Genomic DNA, 19,545 nt, shown 5'->3' with positions numbered 1-19,545 from the left:
CGAGAGACCATATAATTGAAATATAAAACACAAAACTTTTCCTGGTTTCTGGACTTTTATTTGAGCTTGCATTTTGTTAAAATGTTTGAATACATAAAAAGTTATTTAAAAATGTCAAACTGACCAGTTATCAAATTCCATTTTTTCTTTAAAAACCATTTGGTGTAAAAACTTAGGACAGATTTAGAAAAACATTTGCTGTTTCCCCAAAACGTTTGTAGCTGTCACATAAAAATGATGGAGGAAAAAAAAGTCTGCATAGATTTTGCAGGCAATCGGTGGTAATCTGGTCAAATGCATGGTGCAAGCTTGTGACGATCGTCAAGTCAAATCTTTATTGCTCAGATCTTGTTTGATGTTTCATCTTGTTGACAAAAAAACTGGAAAGGAAAAAAAAAGGCAAATTAGTAAATTTTGTATGCTGCGTTTTTATTTAGTCATGTAGCCATCTGAAAGAGCAGAAAAATAAAAAGTCTAAAGCTGTTCTTATGAGGAGATAAAAGCACAGGCTCTATGTTGTCCGGCAGTTTACCATCAAAGCCAGTGCAATCCGATGCTTTGGATCTCCACTACAGAGCCAACAAAGTGCAACTGACAAGCTCGCCAGCCTTATTTGTCTATCATTTTGATGTTCACATTTTCCTGGAATTCATCATTATTTCCACATCAGCTACATCTGAAACCACATATTTGTGAAGCTTAAATTAGGATCAAAGATCAGCCATTTTGGTCTCAATACGCACCCGGACGATGGTAAAAGATGGTAGGTGCCGGTGGGCAGGTTGTTTCTTACTCAGCCCCACCCTGCTGGGCCTCGGGAGCGGACGTTTTCTCTACAGATGGGTCACCTCCTGTCTTGGCCTCCTTGGTTTCTCCGGGTTTGTCACCAGTCTGTGGACGTCTGCGGCGGTAGTTGAAGTTACGGCGGTAGCGGCGCTGGCGGGGCTGTTGGTTCTGACCATCTTCGCCAACCTGATTCTCCTTGTCCTCCTCACCATCCTGCGCAGGTCTGGGACGTGGTGGACCCCTGGAGAGAACAAGCAATAAGCAAAGGGCGGTATGGAATCATGAATTATAAAAATACTAAGTGGTGATATGCAAAGAATAAAAGGCACAAAAAAATTGCGCCAAAAGAAATGTACATGAACAAAATTTGAATGCAAAGCTGCAATTTGAGGGTGGGCTGCAATAAAAGGAAAGAGTCTCTGGCCAAACAGGTGAAAGTAATTCAGGATTAGGGATGGGTATTGTTTGGGGGTTTTTCCGATACCGGTGCCTAAACCGATACTTTTTTTTAAAAACGCACAATGAGGACATTAAAAAAGTCTTTGGCCATATTCCCTGTAGCAGCCGTTATCATGGAGCACCGACACAACGGATATCAGACTGTTAACATACACAACACATGTTCTCCATGATGTGATATGTATTGTCATGTGCAGACCTTATAGGGTTAATCCTGTCACTGTGTTGATGGGCAAAGAGAACAACCAATCAGAGGGACTGAAGATGACATGTGACAAATAAAGTTTTGCTTCTGACAGCGAGAGTTACACTGAAACAAAGTGACGCCCCACGGTCTTTATTCCTCCGTCATTATATTCCCGGTAACATCGGGTAAACAGCCGGGACCGCTGGACACCAACACATCTGCTAGCAGACTGTCACGCTCGTAGCTACGAGCTAGCTTAAACATGGTTATAATGGCTAATTTATTATTTCTTGGGCTACTTTTATGAATGCAAGACTTGCAATCAACGATACGGTACTAATCTGAGTTCAGGCTGCTCGTCATCATCGGTCTCCACGTGTTCAGGGGGACCGGTGACGGTCTCCCCATCGCGCCCAGCCTGACGCTGGTGTGCTCCACACGGGTTCACGCAGTCGCAGCCTCCGCTGTCAAAGTTAAATGAGAGGCTATCGTAACCTGCTGACAGGGCGGAGTCACCAGAGAAGTTCACAACAATAGTTGTTTTCAATTTTAATCGGCTCAGGCACCGGAGGGAAGCACCGAAATGTGCGTTGCATTTCGGTCCGGGTAATACCGGTTGTATTGGAACCGGTACCACATTGGCACTGGTTTCCGGTACCCAACCCTATTCAGGATTGCCGGTAGACTCTGGGATGTAACTATTTGCGCGACAGCGCAGTGCTTTACTCCATTGTTGCAGCACTGTCAATGGAGCCAACATGCAAACATAGGAACAAACCTTGGTCGGAAGCCTCGGTAGTAGCTCTGCCTCGCTGGTTTGTTGCCCTGGTCAGGACCTCCCTGGCTCTCATCACCCTCACCTCCCTGAAAGCAAATTCAAACCAACAAATGACATGAAGCAATTGCCAAAGCCAACAGGTAAGCACACACACATTTTGTTATGAAACTAGCCATTTTGCGATTGAGGCTGATAGTTCATCAGGTAGCTGAGATTAAGGGCCTATTTTGAGTCAATTTGCAAGATATTAACCAGACCCCCGATACACCAAGATTTTTAAAGGAGAGGGTGTTGTGTATGACATCAATCTATCAAGTGTCCCCACTGGGACTGCTGGGTGCGTTTGTGTACGTACAAAGTATGGTGGGTAGCGCCGTCTGCCAGGATAAGCGGGTCTGCGCTGCTGCACATCTCCTTCAGGGGCACTCTCCCCCCCATCTCGGCTGCTTTTGTCTCGACCTCGACCGCCTCCTCCTCCTCCTCCTCGTTCTCTCTCTCCTCCTCCTCGTTCCCCTCCTCGCTCCCGCTCTCCTCCTCGCTCCCGCTCTCCTCCTCGTTCTCGTTCTCCTCCTCGTTCTCGTTCTCCTCCGCCGCCACCGCTGCTTGGCTCACCCTCTCCGTCACTCTGGTAGTTATCTGGATATTCTCCATTGCGAGGAGGGCCCCTTCTTCTGGGATAGCGCCTATAGCGGTTCCTGTCAGCAGCGTACTTACTTCCCTGGACTGCTATTCCTCCTGGGCCAGTGACATTTGCCGCCTCAGCTCCCTTTAAAAAAGAAAAATGCAATTATCTAAATTAACAATTAAAAAGGTGCTTTTTTTTAAAGTGGCAAAAAAAATTGTGGATTTTAGACCTAGTAAAAACCAGATTGTTTTAACAACCAAAGAACAGCTCACCTTCTCTCCCTCAACTACATCAAACTCCACAGTTTCTCCATCTCCAACACTGCGAAGGTATTTCCTTGGGTTGTTCTTTTTGATGGCCGTCTATAAAACCCAAGAATAGTTTAGGTGTGAGATTTCATAATCATTACAAAAATTAAGAATGTAAAACTAGATGCAACATACCTGGTGTACAAAAACATCCTCCTTTGTATCATTCCTTAAAAAGAAAGGGAGCAATACACACTCAAGTTACTTCTAGTTAGCAGTATCTGTTGCGCCACGAAAGCAACATCGTATCTGCAGACGGATTGAAACTAAACCAGGAAGTGTCAGGATTAGTCGTGTGCGTAACAGCATGTGGACCAGTCGATAAATCGCTTGGTCAGCTCCGTAAGCAAATCAAAGCCATAATAGGATTGGGAATGTTCCTTCACAACCACATATGATATCAGGGTGTTTAGGAGGCAAGGATGGGGGTGGGGTCCACTTACCGATTGATAAAACCATATCCATTCCTGACGTTGAACCACTTGACTGTACCCAAGACTTTTGTTGCTGCAACAAGACACAATAAAAGAAAACCAAGTTCAAGGGTCAGTCTTTTCCATTATATTACACTGTGAAGAGGACAACATACTCAATAACAAATACACTTTCCAACTAGCATGTCTCAGACCAATGAGTCAAACGTAATAGAATCCAACCAGGAGACATGATGATAATCTAACCAAGGCCAAATAATGTGGAAGTTATATTTGACTCTCAACTGTCACCCTTTTTATAGATCCTGGTGCTTAGGGGTGCACTGTGGCAGCTGCACTCGGTGTGCGGTGTGAACCAAGAGCATTATGGCCCAGAAATGACTGCGCCATTTATCATGGGGAACGCAAGATTAGTTAAATCATTCACATTAACAGTGTATCCGTTTTAAAGAGCGGCATTTGGGCACATATTTCAGATGGATGCAGCAATAACATAGTCCGCTGTCGTCAATGCCATTTCCAAGCGGAGTTACTATACATACTGCCCCATTCTAAAGCGCACAACCCAGTACTTGAGCGTTCACACGTGGTGGAGTCGCGCCCGGGTGCGTTAGCATGCAGCGAGCCCAGCTGGCTGGTTAGCACAGTAGCTAACAGGGGCTCAACCATGTGGTTGGATTAAAGCCAGCAAACAGAAACACCCGTAGCGCAGCACATCACGCATAGTGGGGACCACACATTATGTCAGAACAATTAAATAGGTCGGCGTTTCCGTGTTTTTATCGAATAAAAAAATCAGTTTTCAACGAAATCCGTAGAATCATACGGCGGACATTTTGGGTCGCCCCTTCAGCCATGTAAATAGCTAGCTTAGCTTCGTTAGCCAACGAGCTACGGTCGCTGTTAAGTAGCGAGGCCCTTCAATGTGGGCACACGTTTGACAACCGTTGACAGTAATATCCGAATTTGTTTATAAACCGGCCTCGCTAGAATCGTTTGCCGAACGTTTCTGACGCACGTTAGAGGGCGCGTTTCGAACAGTTTTTGAGACAAACGTACTTCTAACGTGGACCGGGACTACGTCGTGCGAACAAAGGGACAGTTAGCTGGCTTTATACGACAGTAATCGTGGCCGGCTAATGAGCTATATTAAATAACTCAGTGTCCCACTGTGATACGTGATTAGCAGTCTGACGGCTTGACGTCAGCGATTATTGCCTCGATATTGGCGGTTAGCGGCACAAACGTTAGAAACATCGGTCCTTAAACAGCCTCAACGTTCGTGCGTGTGACCAATCCGTAACATGGCATTCCGTGGTAGTTATTAGACGTTAGAAGGCCGTTAAACGGCAGCGATTGACCGGTTGGGATTTAAGGATTACTTTTAAAAACCGTATATTCTAATCTGAAACTAATGTCTCTCAAGATAAACGATCCATAATCATCCAACTAGTGAATAGGTAAAGTGAGCAATAACGATCTATATTCCAACTGACATTTAAAAATGTGTGTTGCGAGCGAACACCAGGACTCATTTTCGCCTATTGACAGCAAAATGACATTTGATTTAAACATACTCAAGATATTATCAATTATAGTCCATACCCAACCAACGTTGCATCAACTACAGAATAATTGACGTTATACATAGTCGGTCGTAGCGTGAGCCTTCATTTGGGCAAAATGAACGTTTATTTTGCCTATCACATTGAACATACGTTAACGTCATTCCATGAGAGTTAACGACACGTTTAAATTGTTAGAGTAACAGTCAGTGATTCAACGGTTAAGTGGCCCGGTTGTAGGGTAGTTAACGTTTTGAACTGCCGCTTTTGCGCATCGCCTCCACCGCGTTCAACACCACGTTCGCTAACTTAACGTTAGCTAACTAGCTCGTTTCCAGGAGCCTCACCGATGACCTTCTTATCCGCCGCGGAAGCTTCGGCTGCCGGGCTGGATGGGCTCTCCTCATCCGCAGGGGCATCGGGTGGTTGTTGCGTCTCGGCCTCGCTGCTCATGGTTACGACTGGTTGGCTTCTGCCGGCGGCGGCTCTTTGCTATGTTTCCCGGTGCTAGATGGTAACCTGGGCCGGCGGTGGTAGGGGCTACTGCCTTCGGGCTCTCAGCTTTCCTCTTTCCGCTCCCGTTGCCGATCGAACTGGGCAGAATTAGAAACTGTGCTGGGGAATGTTCCTGGCCAGGGGTCCGCCCAACTCGTCTTGCAATTGGTTGGAATCTGTAATGAAACTTAAAACGCATTCCTATTGGTTGAGACAACTGTTATGAGGTTGAGAGAAGAGTTTGCTGGAAGTGATTGGCTGAAAGAGATTGTACCTGTTCCTTCACACCGCCCCCGTGGGGATGTCAAAGCCAGACAAGTCAGACAGAAAACCGTAACACTTTTGGGACAGTGTCTGCTTGGAAGTGTGCCTTTTGACGGATTTAACTAAATGTACTAAGACCGCAAAACGCAAGGAATATATCTATTACTATGCAATTCGTACATGACATTGTGTCATCAAATTATCTCAGAAGAGACAGCACGATTTTGAGAGTATCTTAATGTAATATGCTTTTACTCTTTGGGGAGCAGGTCTTCAGTTGTCTTAAAACTGTGTCTACAATTGTAATGTTATAAACTGGACGTTTGCTCGAGATTGATTGAAAAGCTTGTGTGTAACTTCCATCACTACACAATTTAAAATGTCTAATATGCATTGCACACTGCCCCATAAACACTGGCTGCAGCACTGTGGAAATGTAATTTGGGAATACTGACCCAATTTAAGGGGAGGATTGGGAAAGTCCTCATATTTTATTTACCGAACATGATGTACATGTTATATCCATAATTACCTTCGCATTGAAAATGCCGGAAGGTTATGTTTTGATCGCCGTGTATTTATTTATTTATTTATTTATTTGTATGCGTGTTATTCGCAAATCTCAAAAAGTATTGAACCGAATCGCATGAAATTTGGTGGGATGATTGTTTATTATCCGGGGACCAGTTGATTAGATTTTGGGATCGATCGGGTCAAAGGTCATGAACAGGTCAAAATCTTTCGCAGAACTCAAAAAGTATTGAACCGAATCGCATGAAATTTGGTAGGATGATTGTTTATTATCCGGGGACCAGTTGACTAGATTTTGGGATCGATCGGGTCAAAGGTCATGAACAGGTCAAAATGTTCTTGAATCGCATGCAATTTGGTGGGATGATTAGTTATTATCCGGGGACCATTTGATTAGATTTTGGGATCAATCGGGTCAAAGGTCAAGGTCATGGAAAGGTCAAACTCTTTTTTTACCATAGCACGATACATTTTTGTCTAATTGGCATGCAACTAATGCCAAAATGTTCATAATTCAATGCCCAATCTTGTGATATGCGAAGGTATGCGCTCTACCGAGTGCCCATTCTAGTTTATTTATTTATTTATTTGTATGCGTGTTATTCGCAAATCTCAAAAAGTATTGAACGGAATCGCATGAAATTTAGTGGGATGATTGTTTATTATCCGGGAACCAGTTGATTAGATTTTGGGATCGATCGGGTCAAAGGTCAAAGGTCATGAACAGGTCAAAATCTTTCGCAGAACTCAAAAAGTATTGAACCGAATCGCATGAAATTTGGTGGGATCATTGTTTATTATCCGGGGACCAGTTGATTAGATTTTGGGATCGATCGGGTCAAAGGTCAAAGGTCATGAACAGGTCAAAATCTTTCGCAGAACTCAAAAAGTATTGAACCGAATCGCATGAAATTTGGTGGGATGATTGTTTATTATCCGGGGACCAGTTGACTAGATTTTGGGATCGATCGGGTCAAAGGTCAAGGTCAAAGGTCATGAACAGGTCAAAATGTTCTTGAATCGCCTGAAATTTGGTGGGATGATTGGTTATTATCCGGGGACCATTTGATTAGATTTTGGGATCAATCGGGTCAAAGGTCAAGGTCATGGAAAGGTCAAACTCTTTTTTTACCATAGCACGATACATTTTTGTCCAATTGGCATGCAACTAATGCCAAAATGTTCATAATTCAATGCCCAATCTTGTGATATGCGAAGGTATGCGCTCTACCGAGTGCCCATTCTAGTTGTTACTGCATCGTTACAGTTAATTGCCTCGAACATACACAAAACCCATGGGAGCATTAGGAAGAGAGCACGTTGAAGTGCTGTAAGAACATGAAGTTCTCTCAGCAGCCCATCTATACACGGCATGTCAATGTCAACAGTTTTTATCCGAACACCTATATACAGAACAACTGAGTCACTATTCCAAATATCCTATAACGCTTGAAACGTGATATTATTTTGTCAGAGATCAATGCCAAATAATGTGTTGATTGCTTTGAATGGAGGTCATAGTCATAGCAGGACACACACAACACGAGGATGAACAATAGCCGTAATGTTCCTTCATAATTTAAAGATCAAACATGCCATTTGATTGCGTCTTTAAATTATTTACCATTCACAGGCATGGACGGATTAAGAAACCACGGGCCCCTGGGCCTGGACGTGTCAAGGCCCCCCCCCCCCCACCCGCAAAAAAAAAAAAAGTCAACAAAAAAAAAGTCTAATAAAAAAATGTAAATATAAAAAAAAAAATTACATCGCTAACAAAACAGTCCGTATGGAACAACGATACCGGAGCTGAGCAGACAACATAACGCGAATTATATGACCATGACATGAATGACTTAAGCCTAGCATATACCGGCTATGGCGCATCGTGTCATATCATCATATCAATACAAAGTTAATAACAGCTACTTCACGCAGAGGCTCTGGATTAGGGGCCCCCTGAGCTCATGGGCCCCTGGTGCCGGTAGGCTCGTTCGGTAATCCATCCCTCAGTAGGACTATTGGGGCCCTGTTACTGACATGAATGACTTAAGCCTAGCATATACCGCACGGCGCATCGTGTCATATCATCATATTCATATCAATACAATGTTAATAACAGCGACGTCACGCGAGAAGGCTCAGGCCCAGGGGCCCCCTGAGCTCACGGGCCCCTGAGCTCACGGGCCCCTGAGCTCACGGGCCCCTGAGCTCACGGGCCCCCTGAGCTCACGGGCCCCTGGTGCCGGTAGGCTCGTTCGTAATCCATCCCTCAGTAGGACTATTGGGGCCCTGTTACTGACATGAATGACTTAAGCCTAGCATATACCGCATACGGCATCGTGTCATATCATCATATTCATATCAATACAATGTTAATCACAGCGACGTCACGGAGGGCTCTCAGCCCAGCCCCTGAGCTCATGGGCCCCTGGGCCTGGGCCCGGTAGGCCCGTTGGTTAATCCATCCCTGTTCACAGGGAAGACCAGCGCCGCCGCTCCCATAACACGCACTACGCGCTGTGCGAAGGAGGGCACCAAGTCCTGAGTGGGCACCACAAAATAGGCAACTAAAAAAATCCTCATAGTTATAATAATTATAATGCCGATATTATTTCAGTCTAGAAATATTAGGCACCTTTTAGGCATGTATATCACAAAACAGGCAGAACAGACACTTGACAGGCTGTGTTTTCTTCAAATTATTACATTTCCTTATTGCTTAATGGTACATATAAGCTCAAATAATATCCTGGTGTATGAACATACTATATGATTTCCCTGCCCAACCAAACGGTTTAAATGCAGTCAGCATCCCAAAACCTATTCCAAGTAGCGCAGTGCCGACATACCCAGACCGAGACCCCCCCACCGCAGCCCCCACCCATTGTCATGTTAATGCTCAACTGGCACTGTTTAAGAGCACTGGCTGATGTGTAAGGAGCTTGCTGTTAATGTTCTCCCACACAAAGATGGGCTTCAGCATTGGCCCCCAGCGAGCCTCTCCACGAAGAACCCCGCCCCCCCTTCCCTAAAAAAAACCTTCTTCGTGCCTCCATAAGAACAGAGTGTCCATCTGAAAGGATTCTTTTGTGCCACGGGAACGAGGTCCACCGTAGAAGAGGGAGAGCGTGGATGGGGGTCTGGCGGCTTGGATTTGTATGGATGGCTGTGGATAAGAGGAGGCAGCCGTAAATTAAGCAGGGGACTGCTCGGCGCTGAGTGTGCGACTTGGAGGACTGTCGCGCCTTTGGCTGGGAAGGATTCCCCTCATGGCGTTGGGAGTTGAGATTGATTATTTCCGAGTATCACTTCAGAGTTCAGATGTAGGTCTCTGGACTATGACTCGCTCTATGGATTTCCAAACTCAAGAGGAAAACATCCCTGGGGGAAATAAGCTCATGAAAATCAAACAATGCATTTTCACTGGGTGTCGTGTTCTCACACTGACTGCTGAAAAACACCCCCCCAAAAACAATTTCTCTTTAAGAGCTTACTTATAGCACTTTGTAGTTTGGCTTTCTTGAAGAAATTGTACTTTCTTAATTTTTGTTGAATGCACTTATAATAAGTCACTTTAGATAGAAGCATCAGTTGAATTTAAAGACATATTATATGGATAAAATGGTGGATCTAAGAAAGATCATTTCAGAGTTTGGCTCCTGGTAATATTGTAATTGATACGTATAAGATGGTTGCAATTACAATTATTGTTACTACTGTGATCTTAAAATTAAAACATACTTCAAAAAGTAAATACATATTTGCTATTTGTCGGTAAATGTAGTTGAACAACATTACAATGTTGTATATTAAAAATATAATCCAACTATTAAAATAAACACTGTAAATATCATGCTAATTCCAGATAAACAGCTTTTCCAAAGAAACAACAGTTTATGAAAAAGTAAAACAATTTATTCATCCTCAATGAACAGTTTGACTGAAACAGCCATTATGAATGTTTTAACTGCCAAGCAATGCTTTCTTAAGGCTTAAAAAAAGTCAATTTCTTATTCGTCTTTATCCTAAGAGAAACCACAAATTGTCTCCACTTGGACCCAACAACCTGACATGACATTTTGCAAAAACAAATTAAAACTAATATATTAAGCACATCTTGTCAGTTCCAAACCCAACGTGAAGTGTGAATAATCTTATCTGGATCTGGATTCAGCCGATAACCTGGAATCCATTTCTACCAAACTCAAGATAATTGCCCAAATGATGTACTGTGCAAGTGCTCTTCACTGTGCACCATGGGAGAAGGCATCATCCACACGCGAGAGAACATGTAGGTTTATGTTTGTATCAAGTAAAACTACTTCATGTACACAGAGGTCGTATGATTCTGGCGTTGTGAGGAAGCTGGATCACATCTCTCCACACTGGGCGATGAGGATGGGGAGCTTGGGCTTGTTGTTGGGTCCCGTAGGAACATTCTGTTGGCAGGAAGGATCAAAAAACATCATACACAGATCCTTGTGAATGTAAGCACATTTTTGCATTACATAAACATAAATCAGTGTTAATATACTGTAAGTGTCAATGATGGGGTTTCATAGGCTGTGATGTTGTGAAACATTTATGTTTTAAACATCACTGCTGAGGTAAAAATGTTAAACAGCATATAACACACATTCTGAAATATGTATGTAGTTCTCTTCATAGTTGATTTGAGGGATGAGTGAAATATTATAGACAATAAGTAAAGCAGGCCTTTAAACTTTAAACATGTTGCACATTTGCAACATTTTCACCATTATGAGTAGTTTCCTTCCCCTCACAATTCTATCAACATATTAATATTACAATGTGTTTTTACCTCAATTTTCCTCATGATCAGCAAACCATCAACCACTTTTCCTGAAACAGGTGTAAATAAAGCCATTTAAATTTTTGCCCACATACACATTTACACAGCGCTTCAAATAGATGTGAATGCACAGTTAACATCGTAGAGTACTCACCAAAGACCACATGCTTCCCATCTAACCAGTCACATTTGGTGCAGGTAATGAAAAACTGACAACCATTTGTCCCAGGCCCACTGTTTGCCTGAGTAAGACACACAAAAGTGGGGCAATTTTAAAAGTCTCTATTGGTCAGGGTTAATTACCTTTGAATGAATGAAACAAATCCTATTGGGGCCAATCCACTTTGAGAGGAATAATCAAGTCTTAATTAATTAGCTTTTGTGTTTACAGAATAAAAGAGGATTTATCAATTAACAAAAGAAAAGAGTCCCCTTCATGATTAAGCAGTGTCCCCAACCTCTAAGTCTTGATCTACATACATACCATGGCCAGAAGACCAGGTGCACAGTGCTTCATTTTGAAGTTTTCGTCTACAAATGGACCTCTGTAGATGCTGCAGATACCAGTTCCATCACCCTACACAAAAAGACGAGAAAAAGCACACAACAAACAGACCATAAGACCCTAACTACCTCACTAAGTAGAAAGAAGCAGCCACAGATAAAATGAGCTGTAATTCACCACTTGTCCACAAGGAGGCGGAATATCGCATATTGTGCTCCTGCTCAATTCAAAATACACAGTTTGTCTGACAGCATGGCCCGATATATTATATTTAATGAATCCAAGAAATAGTAGACAGAAGTGGCTTGTAATATGTGGCCACAGAGACTACGGTAGGAAATGTAGCCTGAGCTAAGACTGACACATTTATCCCTGGGTTCATTGATGTGTACCGTTCAAATAAATAAATACAATTTAAATGTAAAAGTAAAAAGGCCTACCAGTAATCGCCATCTTAAAAAAGATCAAAGAAGATTGAGAGTGTGAGTTTTCTGTAGCTTTAATCGAAGCCATGAATGCAAACAGTGATACAAATAAGAGCGTTAACCAGGCAGCAGAAGAGGTTCATGTACTTACATTCACAAAGTCCCCGCCTTGTATCATAAAGTCTTTTATCACCCTGCCAATGAAAACATATGGATACAGTAGACTGGTTCAATGAAAATACATCATTACAGTAGACAATTACAGTTGATAGGAGTGTCTATAAGTATTTACATATTGTAAACAGTGTGTACCTGTGGAACAGGCAACCTTTGAAACCAATGGAGACGCCATCCTTCCTGGAGGACAGAACACAATTAAGTCAAGTAAAGACACACTGTCATGTAATACAAGCAATTACACCACAAAGCAGTTTTATCCACGTTCATCATGCGAGTTTCCACAGTAAACGTTCGAGCCCTACACACAGACAGACCTGGCACAGGCCACAACAGAGCACCCCTGGAGTGTTGGGCTTGTGTTCGGACGCTAAAGAGCTCTTAATTCCTTCTTTAATATCTACTTTATATTGCTGTGAAAACAAGTTGTTCAAACAACTCCATTTATTCAAGTGTCTTCCAAGATTACATTCGAAAACACGATAAAGTTATAATTTAACTCCGCCCAATGATCATATTTAGTGAACAGAGCATGAACACAGCCCTGAGGCAAATTTGTAATTTCTGATATTGGGCTATACCAAATAAACTGAATTGAATAATGTGACCGAATGGAACCTCCATACATGGTGCATTTAATGCGCGCTTCACGAGCGAGCCGAAGCGTGAAGGCAAATGGTTCGGATCACGAATCAACTTTGACCTGTTACGCCACTGGCAAATCAGCAAACAAGGAAATAGGCCGTGCCACAGGACGAGCATCTTGAACTGGCAGCTGTTCAACCCAGTGTGTGTGTGTGCGTGTGTGTGTGTGGAGAGAGTCGCACGCCATATTTGCATACAAGAGCACCAGGAAGGCAGGTCCAGGGTCAGGTGCATATCAACACTTTTATCAGCCTCAGTGATGCACCATGGGCTGAAAGCATGCTTTCTCTGAATAAGCCCATTCAGAGCAGAGACGCTGTGCAATGGCTCACACGTCTTAACCAAAAACCGAGACATACAGATGACACTTAAATGAATGCACGTATGCGGTTATATTTGTGCAACACATGAATATTCCTAAAATCTGATAAAGGGAAATTCTTGAGTGCATGTGTGGAGGACGGTGGCGGACGCATTTCATAAACATACCTGAACTCTCCAGTGCAGAACTGCCTGTAACAGAAGATTCAAGTTTAGTCAACAACTTTAGAACAATCGGACCTGTTAGTCCTGAAAAGCAAACGTATGTCATGCTGATTCTCGCCTCACCGGAAATTCTCTGCCGTCTTTGGAACCACGTCGGCAAACAGCTCGATCTTCATCCGTCCGATATCCTGGAATAAAGATGAGCAAGCAGTTAAACACACATTTAAAGAGAAACAATGAAACGTATACACCTAAAAACAAAGTGGGAGAGAGTGACCCGCCTCATGCAAAACGACACAGCATGGCCAGAAACTGGTCAGTCTTGTTAGGGCAAGTACTCGGAGAAAGAATGCCTCATGTGCACCAACCAGTTATACCCAGAGACTCTTCTCTACGAGGCTTTGGCTGAAAAACTGGGAGAGGATTTCTGGAACGACTCCGTTTCATCCCAACACTGCTGCACAACATCTTTTGTCTGACTTCGGATTCCCAGTGGTCAAAGCATACATAATGTAAAATGTAAATGACATCTTCGTGACACACTTTAAAATCATCTCCATAAGTTTTGTGGGTGTATGCGTGCGTGTGTGTGTCCATCCAGGCCTCCCGCAACCCGGAGGCACATGCAAATGTCTGACTGTGACATCGTCTGAGAAAACAATGTCCTGTTGTAAGAGAGCGACATCTTTGCACAACCCTCTCTCTCTCTCTCTCTCTCTCTCTCTCTCTCTCTCTCTCTCTCTCTCTCTCTCTCTCTCTCTCTCTCTCTCTCTCTCTCTCTCTCTCTCCAGTCCACGCAGTAAAACAGCCATTCGATGGCATTTAGAAAACCCCCGAATGTCTATAGTTTCCAGGTTGTGAAAATGAATACAAGGACTGCGTGTTGGTTTGGAGCTAGCACCAGCTGAACATTGTATCTGCGGAGCGGTTTTCTCTTCCTGGACCTAACAACAGGTAGGACAGGTTGTAATGCCAAAGAATGTTTCTTATGATAAATACACAGACCTATGACTGTGTTGCCTACCTTTTTAATAAAGTATATTGTTGAACTACTTATGCTGTGATGCTGAAATGTGTGTTTATAGTTCTAAGTCAAAAGATAATTTTGGATTCAGAAAAGAAGAAAAGTGCACAGCAGTGATCGTCATATGAGGCTAACGTGTTTCACCTGACAGTCAACACAGACGAATGCCTCTGACATTAAATTAATAGTCAACCTTTTTTTACTTGACAGATAACGTTCTGTAAACTAGCTGCCAGCTCATATTTGACAACACACTCTAGAGCAGGGGTCCCCAACCCCCGGGCCGCGGCCCGGTACCGGTCCACGGCTTGGCTGGAACCGGGCCGCGGAAAAAAAGTGAATAAAAAAAAAAAAAAAAAAAAAAAAAAAAATAAATATATTATAAAAAGGAGGACGGATACCACCGTGTGTTATGCGAGCTGCTCAGGAGTCTTAAAGTTCGGTTTTATCGCTGCAGGCAGTAGTCCGCCCTTGAACTCTGCTGGGCGGCACAGTGACAAAGAATCTTAAAACATATTCAACCTGCTCAATGAATTCTGTCACTTCAGGGAAATGACAACTGTTTTCAAGTTGGCCGATAAAGTCGCTGCTGTGTGGGCGAGTGAACAGCGGAATATTCTACATGTTTCAGACGTTGACCGGGTGGAAGAGGCTTTTAAAAGAGTTTGAGCGGTACTCCAACCACAAAAGACCCGACTGCAAAAGAATAGACCGGCAACCCATTCGTAAACAAACCCACCCGGTGAACCGAGCCCGTCCGATCTAGAAGAAAATGTGTTGGAGATGCAAATGACGGTGGCCTTAAGGGACATTTCACACAACAACTCTGCCTGTTCTAATGACAGCGACCAGAACTCGGTGAGGAGCAGCGGACCAAACACACGTCTGTGTCGCCGTCTCCATCAGCGGCTCGTTGCAGGTAAACAAGCGCACGGCTCACACTAATTCGGCGTAATGATGAGTTGTAGTTTTGGCACTTTATGCCCTTCGTATAATTGTATGACGTCATATTTATTACGTCATGTATATTGCCGGTCCGTGGAAATAATTTCTGACACGGAACCGGTCCGTGGCTCAAAAATACGGGGATGTTGTTTAAACCAGCACAGAAGCTGTGTTTCCATCCAGTTGATCTGCTGCTATAAAGACATTTAAGCCCAAACGAGAGGCAGACAGCTCTGGGGCATATTGACAGAATAGTCAGCCTCCCAACATGACGCAGAAGGCGTGGTTCATTAGCTGTTAGTATTCACAATGGGAAGGTGGAGCCATAAATAGCCATCTCATATGAAACCTTCACCCGACGAGTCATATTCCAACGACTCTCGCATGCAGGGCCTCTGCCCGGATCTCCACTGGAACTCACTGGATAACCCTGAGCACACAGGTACAGACGGCTTAGCGGCAGTCTTTGTTTTGTTGATTTTAACTAAGTAAAATACACACTCCAAATGGCAGAACGTGCTTCTCTGGTTTAACAACGCTAGAATGAATGATTACTGTTGTTGTAGGATGTTACTGTGAAAGTGACAACTTTTGAGAACCAAAGTCTTTTAAAACTGCAGAGGACTACATTCATTTGATTTATTATGCTTTACTTTGTTCTTATTATTAAGTAATTGCGGGGGTAATGTAACGACGGTGAGTCATTGATCCGAGCGTGGTTACCGTTGCTATATATAATATGGGGGGACCTTTCTGCTGCTCTGGGGTCTGCCATTAAACAGGACTATTAATTTAGAATACCACCATATCTGTCATCTAAATACTAAATGGATAACAAGATGAGACGTGTCCGGATCTGGGTGGCTTAGCATCTCCTACGCAACCGCCTCTTGCCATTTCAGTTTGTGGACTGCTTCCACACGCTTTCTTGAAATCATGAACCATTTGCAGTCTAACATTTGTTCAGCCAGAGTTCCTGACCAATATAATCTTGTCCTCCGCAGCCTTCCCAGGAGCATCTCCGCACTGAACTGAGCCCCGTCGGCTCAAACGTTGACAGCGTATCAGAGACTGAGCCCCTTTCTCAGGATGCTGGGCGTTTTAGCGCAAAAGGATGAGACGTCCGGCAGCCATACGGACAACATAGACAAGTACCTGGTACTTGTGGTTCTCAAGCTGGGCCTGGACGCGACGGTCCTCTGCATGTGCTGCCGGAAATGGTATACCTCCTTTTTAAGCATGTGCAGTCTGTACATGGTCCTGGCCGACTTTGTGATGGTGCTTTTTTTTTCAAGCGTGTTATTTCTTGGGCCCGAGAGCTATCTTGGTTCACTGTGCCTCATCTTGGCCCATGCCTCGACGACGTATGAAGCGCTGCCGCTGCCCATATTGTTCCTGGGTTTATTGGACTACGGTTTAGATTCAGCTACCTGCCTCGGCAAACAGAGCACCGTCTCCAAATTCCTAAGACACACAGCTTTGGCATTGCTGGTGTGGATCCTAGCTGTTATTTACTCCATTGGGTCCGTCAAATCTGATTTGATTTTTATGGATTTACCAGATGGGCTATCAGTTCTAGTGTGTGAAGTACAGGAGTCCACACTGATTTCCTACTTCACTGTGGGGCTTTTCCTCGCAGTAATGTGTACAATGCTGCCCTTTTGGTCAATGATTCCCCAGTGGGTGAGAGAGGCCGATCGGATATCTATAGCAAGGGCAGAATCAGAAAACCGGAGCGACTTGTTGTTCACCCCAACTAACTGCATGGAGACAAAAGGCATCGAGGAGAAGCCATTGGAGGAGACCGTCTATCCGCGCCCACCTCTATGGTTCAGTATAATATTGGGCTTTAGCCTATTTTGGATGCCTTATCTCACTGTGTCTGTGGTCTGCATATTGCTCGGCTTTGGAGTACCGGCCTACATCACTGTTAATCTTCTGTGGTTGGAGTGCACCGTCAGTTTACTGATGGGTGTGGTATTCTGGGCAAATAGTGGCACACAAGGACCATACAGGCTCCCAGAGAATGTGTGCATGTGGCCCATTTACTGGCATTTGAGCAAAGGAACACAAAAGCAGCCATTCCCTCTAGCGGTGATCAACCCGCCACACGAGAAGAGGCACACTCTCCTCTGTGTGTAAGAGGACGAAGAGGTCCACAATTAAACTTGAGACACGGCAGACAACGAGAACTGTGATGTGAGAAAGTGAGTAAAGACTTGAAGCTGGCAACTATGGTGTAAAAGTTGGGTTTGCCGCCAAGACCCAGACGCACATATTTCCAGCAGCAGAAGTGCTTTGGAGCAAATAGCAAAATGCTGCAGCCGACAGGCTGTGATTGGACTTCAAGATGCGTTTCTTCTTTTTTTAGCAACGTTTTGCTGAAAGCTGTGAGCATTAAGCTAAGCTTTTGTAAAAATGGACTAATCACCAACAATGTTCTACATGTGTTTGTTTGTTATGAAGGACCTTTTTAAGATACTTTTAGCATCCCTGAAGGGAAAAGTTACGTTGACTCGTGATTTAAATCTATTCTTTTTTAACTTTGTTCCAAACAGGTTTCTAAATAAATATCCAAAATCCCGGTCTTTCAATTGTGTGTGTGTGCGTGTTTTCGACTCTTTTTCAGACACCGTACATTTGTTTATGTTGATACTTTGTTGTTCATGAATATTTCTTTATTGACAGATGCTGCATTGACTGTTCACTGTATTTGTTATTCTTGTTTGGGTTTTGTACTTGTTACATGATGAAATTACATAAAGAAACGAAATGTTTGTCACAATCCATTCATATTTATCCTGCACCCCATTCATGGATGAATGAAACATCTGTTAATCTGTGCATATCGTCGGAAACATTAAAAAATATGTGTTAGCTTCAATAAAAGCTCACCAGCTGTTATCACTTAGCTACTTCCGGGTCATTACTCGCAGTTCGGGCTCTTCCTCCAACCTAATATCCACTGACTGGACCACTTTGTGGGAATCTTTATGAGCAATAATATGAGAACAGTGGGAGAAGTATCGCCTCCGCTCGTGTACGTTAGATCATAAAGCTGCAGTTACGTAGTTTTAAACGGCGATTAATGAAAACGTCAAATACCCGTTTGACGTATAAAGTGTATTTGTGCTGCCACTTTAGCGGATAGCATGGCCGCATCATCACTGTGCGCCGGAGTGATTACCTGCAGACAGCGAGTGGCGCCAAGCGGTTACTGCGCGCCACTGATGCCAAAAAGCCCCATTTACTTAACAAATAGGAAATAGGTTAAACAACTTGAAACTCATAATTAAAAATAGTACAAACGAGTGAAATAAGCCAACATGTAGTGGAAATGTACGTGTAGTCTGCTCCATGTATCGCGCCTCCTAAAAACTTCCCTCCCGGACGCATGTGGGCGCACAGAGCCATCCTCCTGAGATCTTACAGGAACGAAATGCGTGGAGGGCTTTAGTTTAATGTGGAATACAACAAGAGGGGTACTGAAGATAATACCATATACATTTTAATCACGATCTGGAAGGATTTGTTTATCGGTCGGCGAAAAACACAGTAATGTACGTTACCTTTATTCCGCTACAAGATGCGCACATCAATATAAACCGCGTGATTTAAATGCAGAACCAGCCTCGTTTATTGCTCCAAGTATCAGACACGTGTATTAAATAAATACGTCTAGATACCAACCCACGTGGTTCCGTGGATCGCAACGCGAACACAATATCAAGTCGAGATGTAGTGACGGTAACAACGTTAGCTCGGAGATAAACTTCTGTTTACGAGTTAGTTTTTGCTCAACTCACCTGTCCTCCGATGGTTATGTCGAAGAAGACAATCGGGTTGCTTGGATTCGTTATTTGCACAGACATTGTGACCGTTTCCTCGCTCGTCTAGACTAAATATAAATGCTATTTTCCGGATAACACCATAGATGTGGGAACCATTGAATCTCCAGGAGAGACATGTTACGGATCGCAGTTAGGGTCAAAATACAGCCCTCGCGAGAAAGCGCGATAGAGTGGATTATCAAGCAGACTGCCACCTGGCGGTCATTTAAATGTCTTCGTTTGCACCTAAACACAAACGA

At 43.6% G+C, this 19,545-nt stretch overlaps 3 protein-coding genes across 5 annotated transcripts; 1 reads left to right on the top strand and 2 right to left on the bottom strand.

The window, feature by feature from the left end:
* Positions 1-36: 36 nt before the first annotated feature.
* Positions 37-5,725, bottom strand: ybx1 (Y box binding protein 1). Its single transcript, XM_056424043.1, has 8 exons — positions 5,490-5,725; positions 3,587-3,650; positions 3,279-3,312; positions 3,108-3,197; positions 2,566-2,976; positions 2,211-2,296; positions 744-1,027; positions 37-380 (listed from the first exon to the last, which is right to left on the bottom strand). Exons 1-7 carry the CDS (start codon positions 5,593-5,595, stop codon positions 790-792), a joined length of 1,029 nt encoding a protein of 342 aa, XP_056280018.1. The 5' UTR covers positions 5,596-5,725; the 3' UTR covers positions 37-380; positions 744-789.
* A 4,603-nt stretch (positions 5,726-10,328) lies between these two features.
* Positions 10,329-19,421, bottom strand: ppih (peptidylprolyl isomerase H (cyclophilin H)). The gene is made up of 9 exons (XM_056424044.1): positions 19,262-19,421; positions 13,610-13,674; positions 13,490-13,513; positions 12,491-12,535; positions 12,330-12,372; positions 11,733-11,825; positions 11,403-11,490; positions 11,258-11,298; positions 10,329-10,874 (listed from the first exon to the last, which is right to left on the bottom strand). Exons 1-9 carry the CDS (start codon positions 19,325-19,327, stop codon positions 10,806-10,808), a joined length of 534 nt encoding a protein of 177 aa, XP_056280019.1. The 5' UTR covers positions 19,328-19,421; the 3' UTR covers positions 10,329-10,805.
* On the top strand, positions 14,317-18,232 carry si:dkeyp-100a1.6 (probable G-protein coupled receptor 160). 3 transcript variants are annotated; one of them, XM_056424041.1, is made up of 2 exons: positions 14,317-14,440; positions 16,460-18,232. In XM_056424041.1, the coding sequence occupies exon 2, from the start codon at positions 16,545-16,547 to the stop codon at positions 17,595-17,597; it is 1,053 nt and encodes a 350-aa protein (XP_056280016.1). In that variant the 5' UTR covers positions 14,317-14,440; positions 16,460-16,544; the 3' UTR covers positions 17,598-18,232. The 3 variants fall into 3 exon arrangements, with proteins under 3 accessions (XP_056280016.1, XP_056280017.1, XP_056280015.1); XM_056424042.1 differs by lacking the exon at positions 14,317-14,440 and adding an exon at positions 15,301-15,429; XM_056424040.1 differs by lacking the exon at positions 14,317-14,440 and adding an exon at positions 15,823-15,897.
* Positions 19,422-19,545: the final 124 nt, after the last annotated feature.

This window comes from Pseudoliparis swirei, chromosome 9 (genome assembly GCF_029220125.1).
Source record: "Pseudoliparis swirei isolate HS2019 ecotype Mariana Trench chromosome 9, NWPU_hadal_v1, whole genome shotgun sequence".
NCBI classification, from domain to species: Eukaryota; Metazoa; Chordata; class Actinopteri; order Perciformes; family Liparidae; genus Pseudoliparis; species Pseudoliparis swirei.
This window is presented reverse-complemented; position numbering and strand designations above follow the sequence as displayed.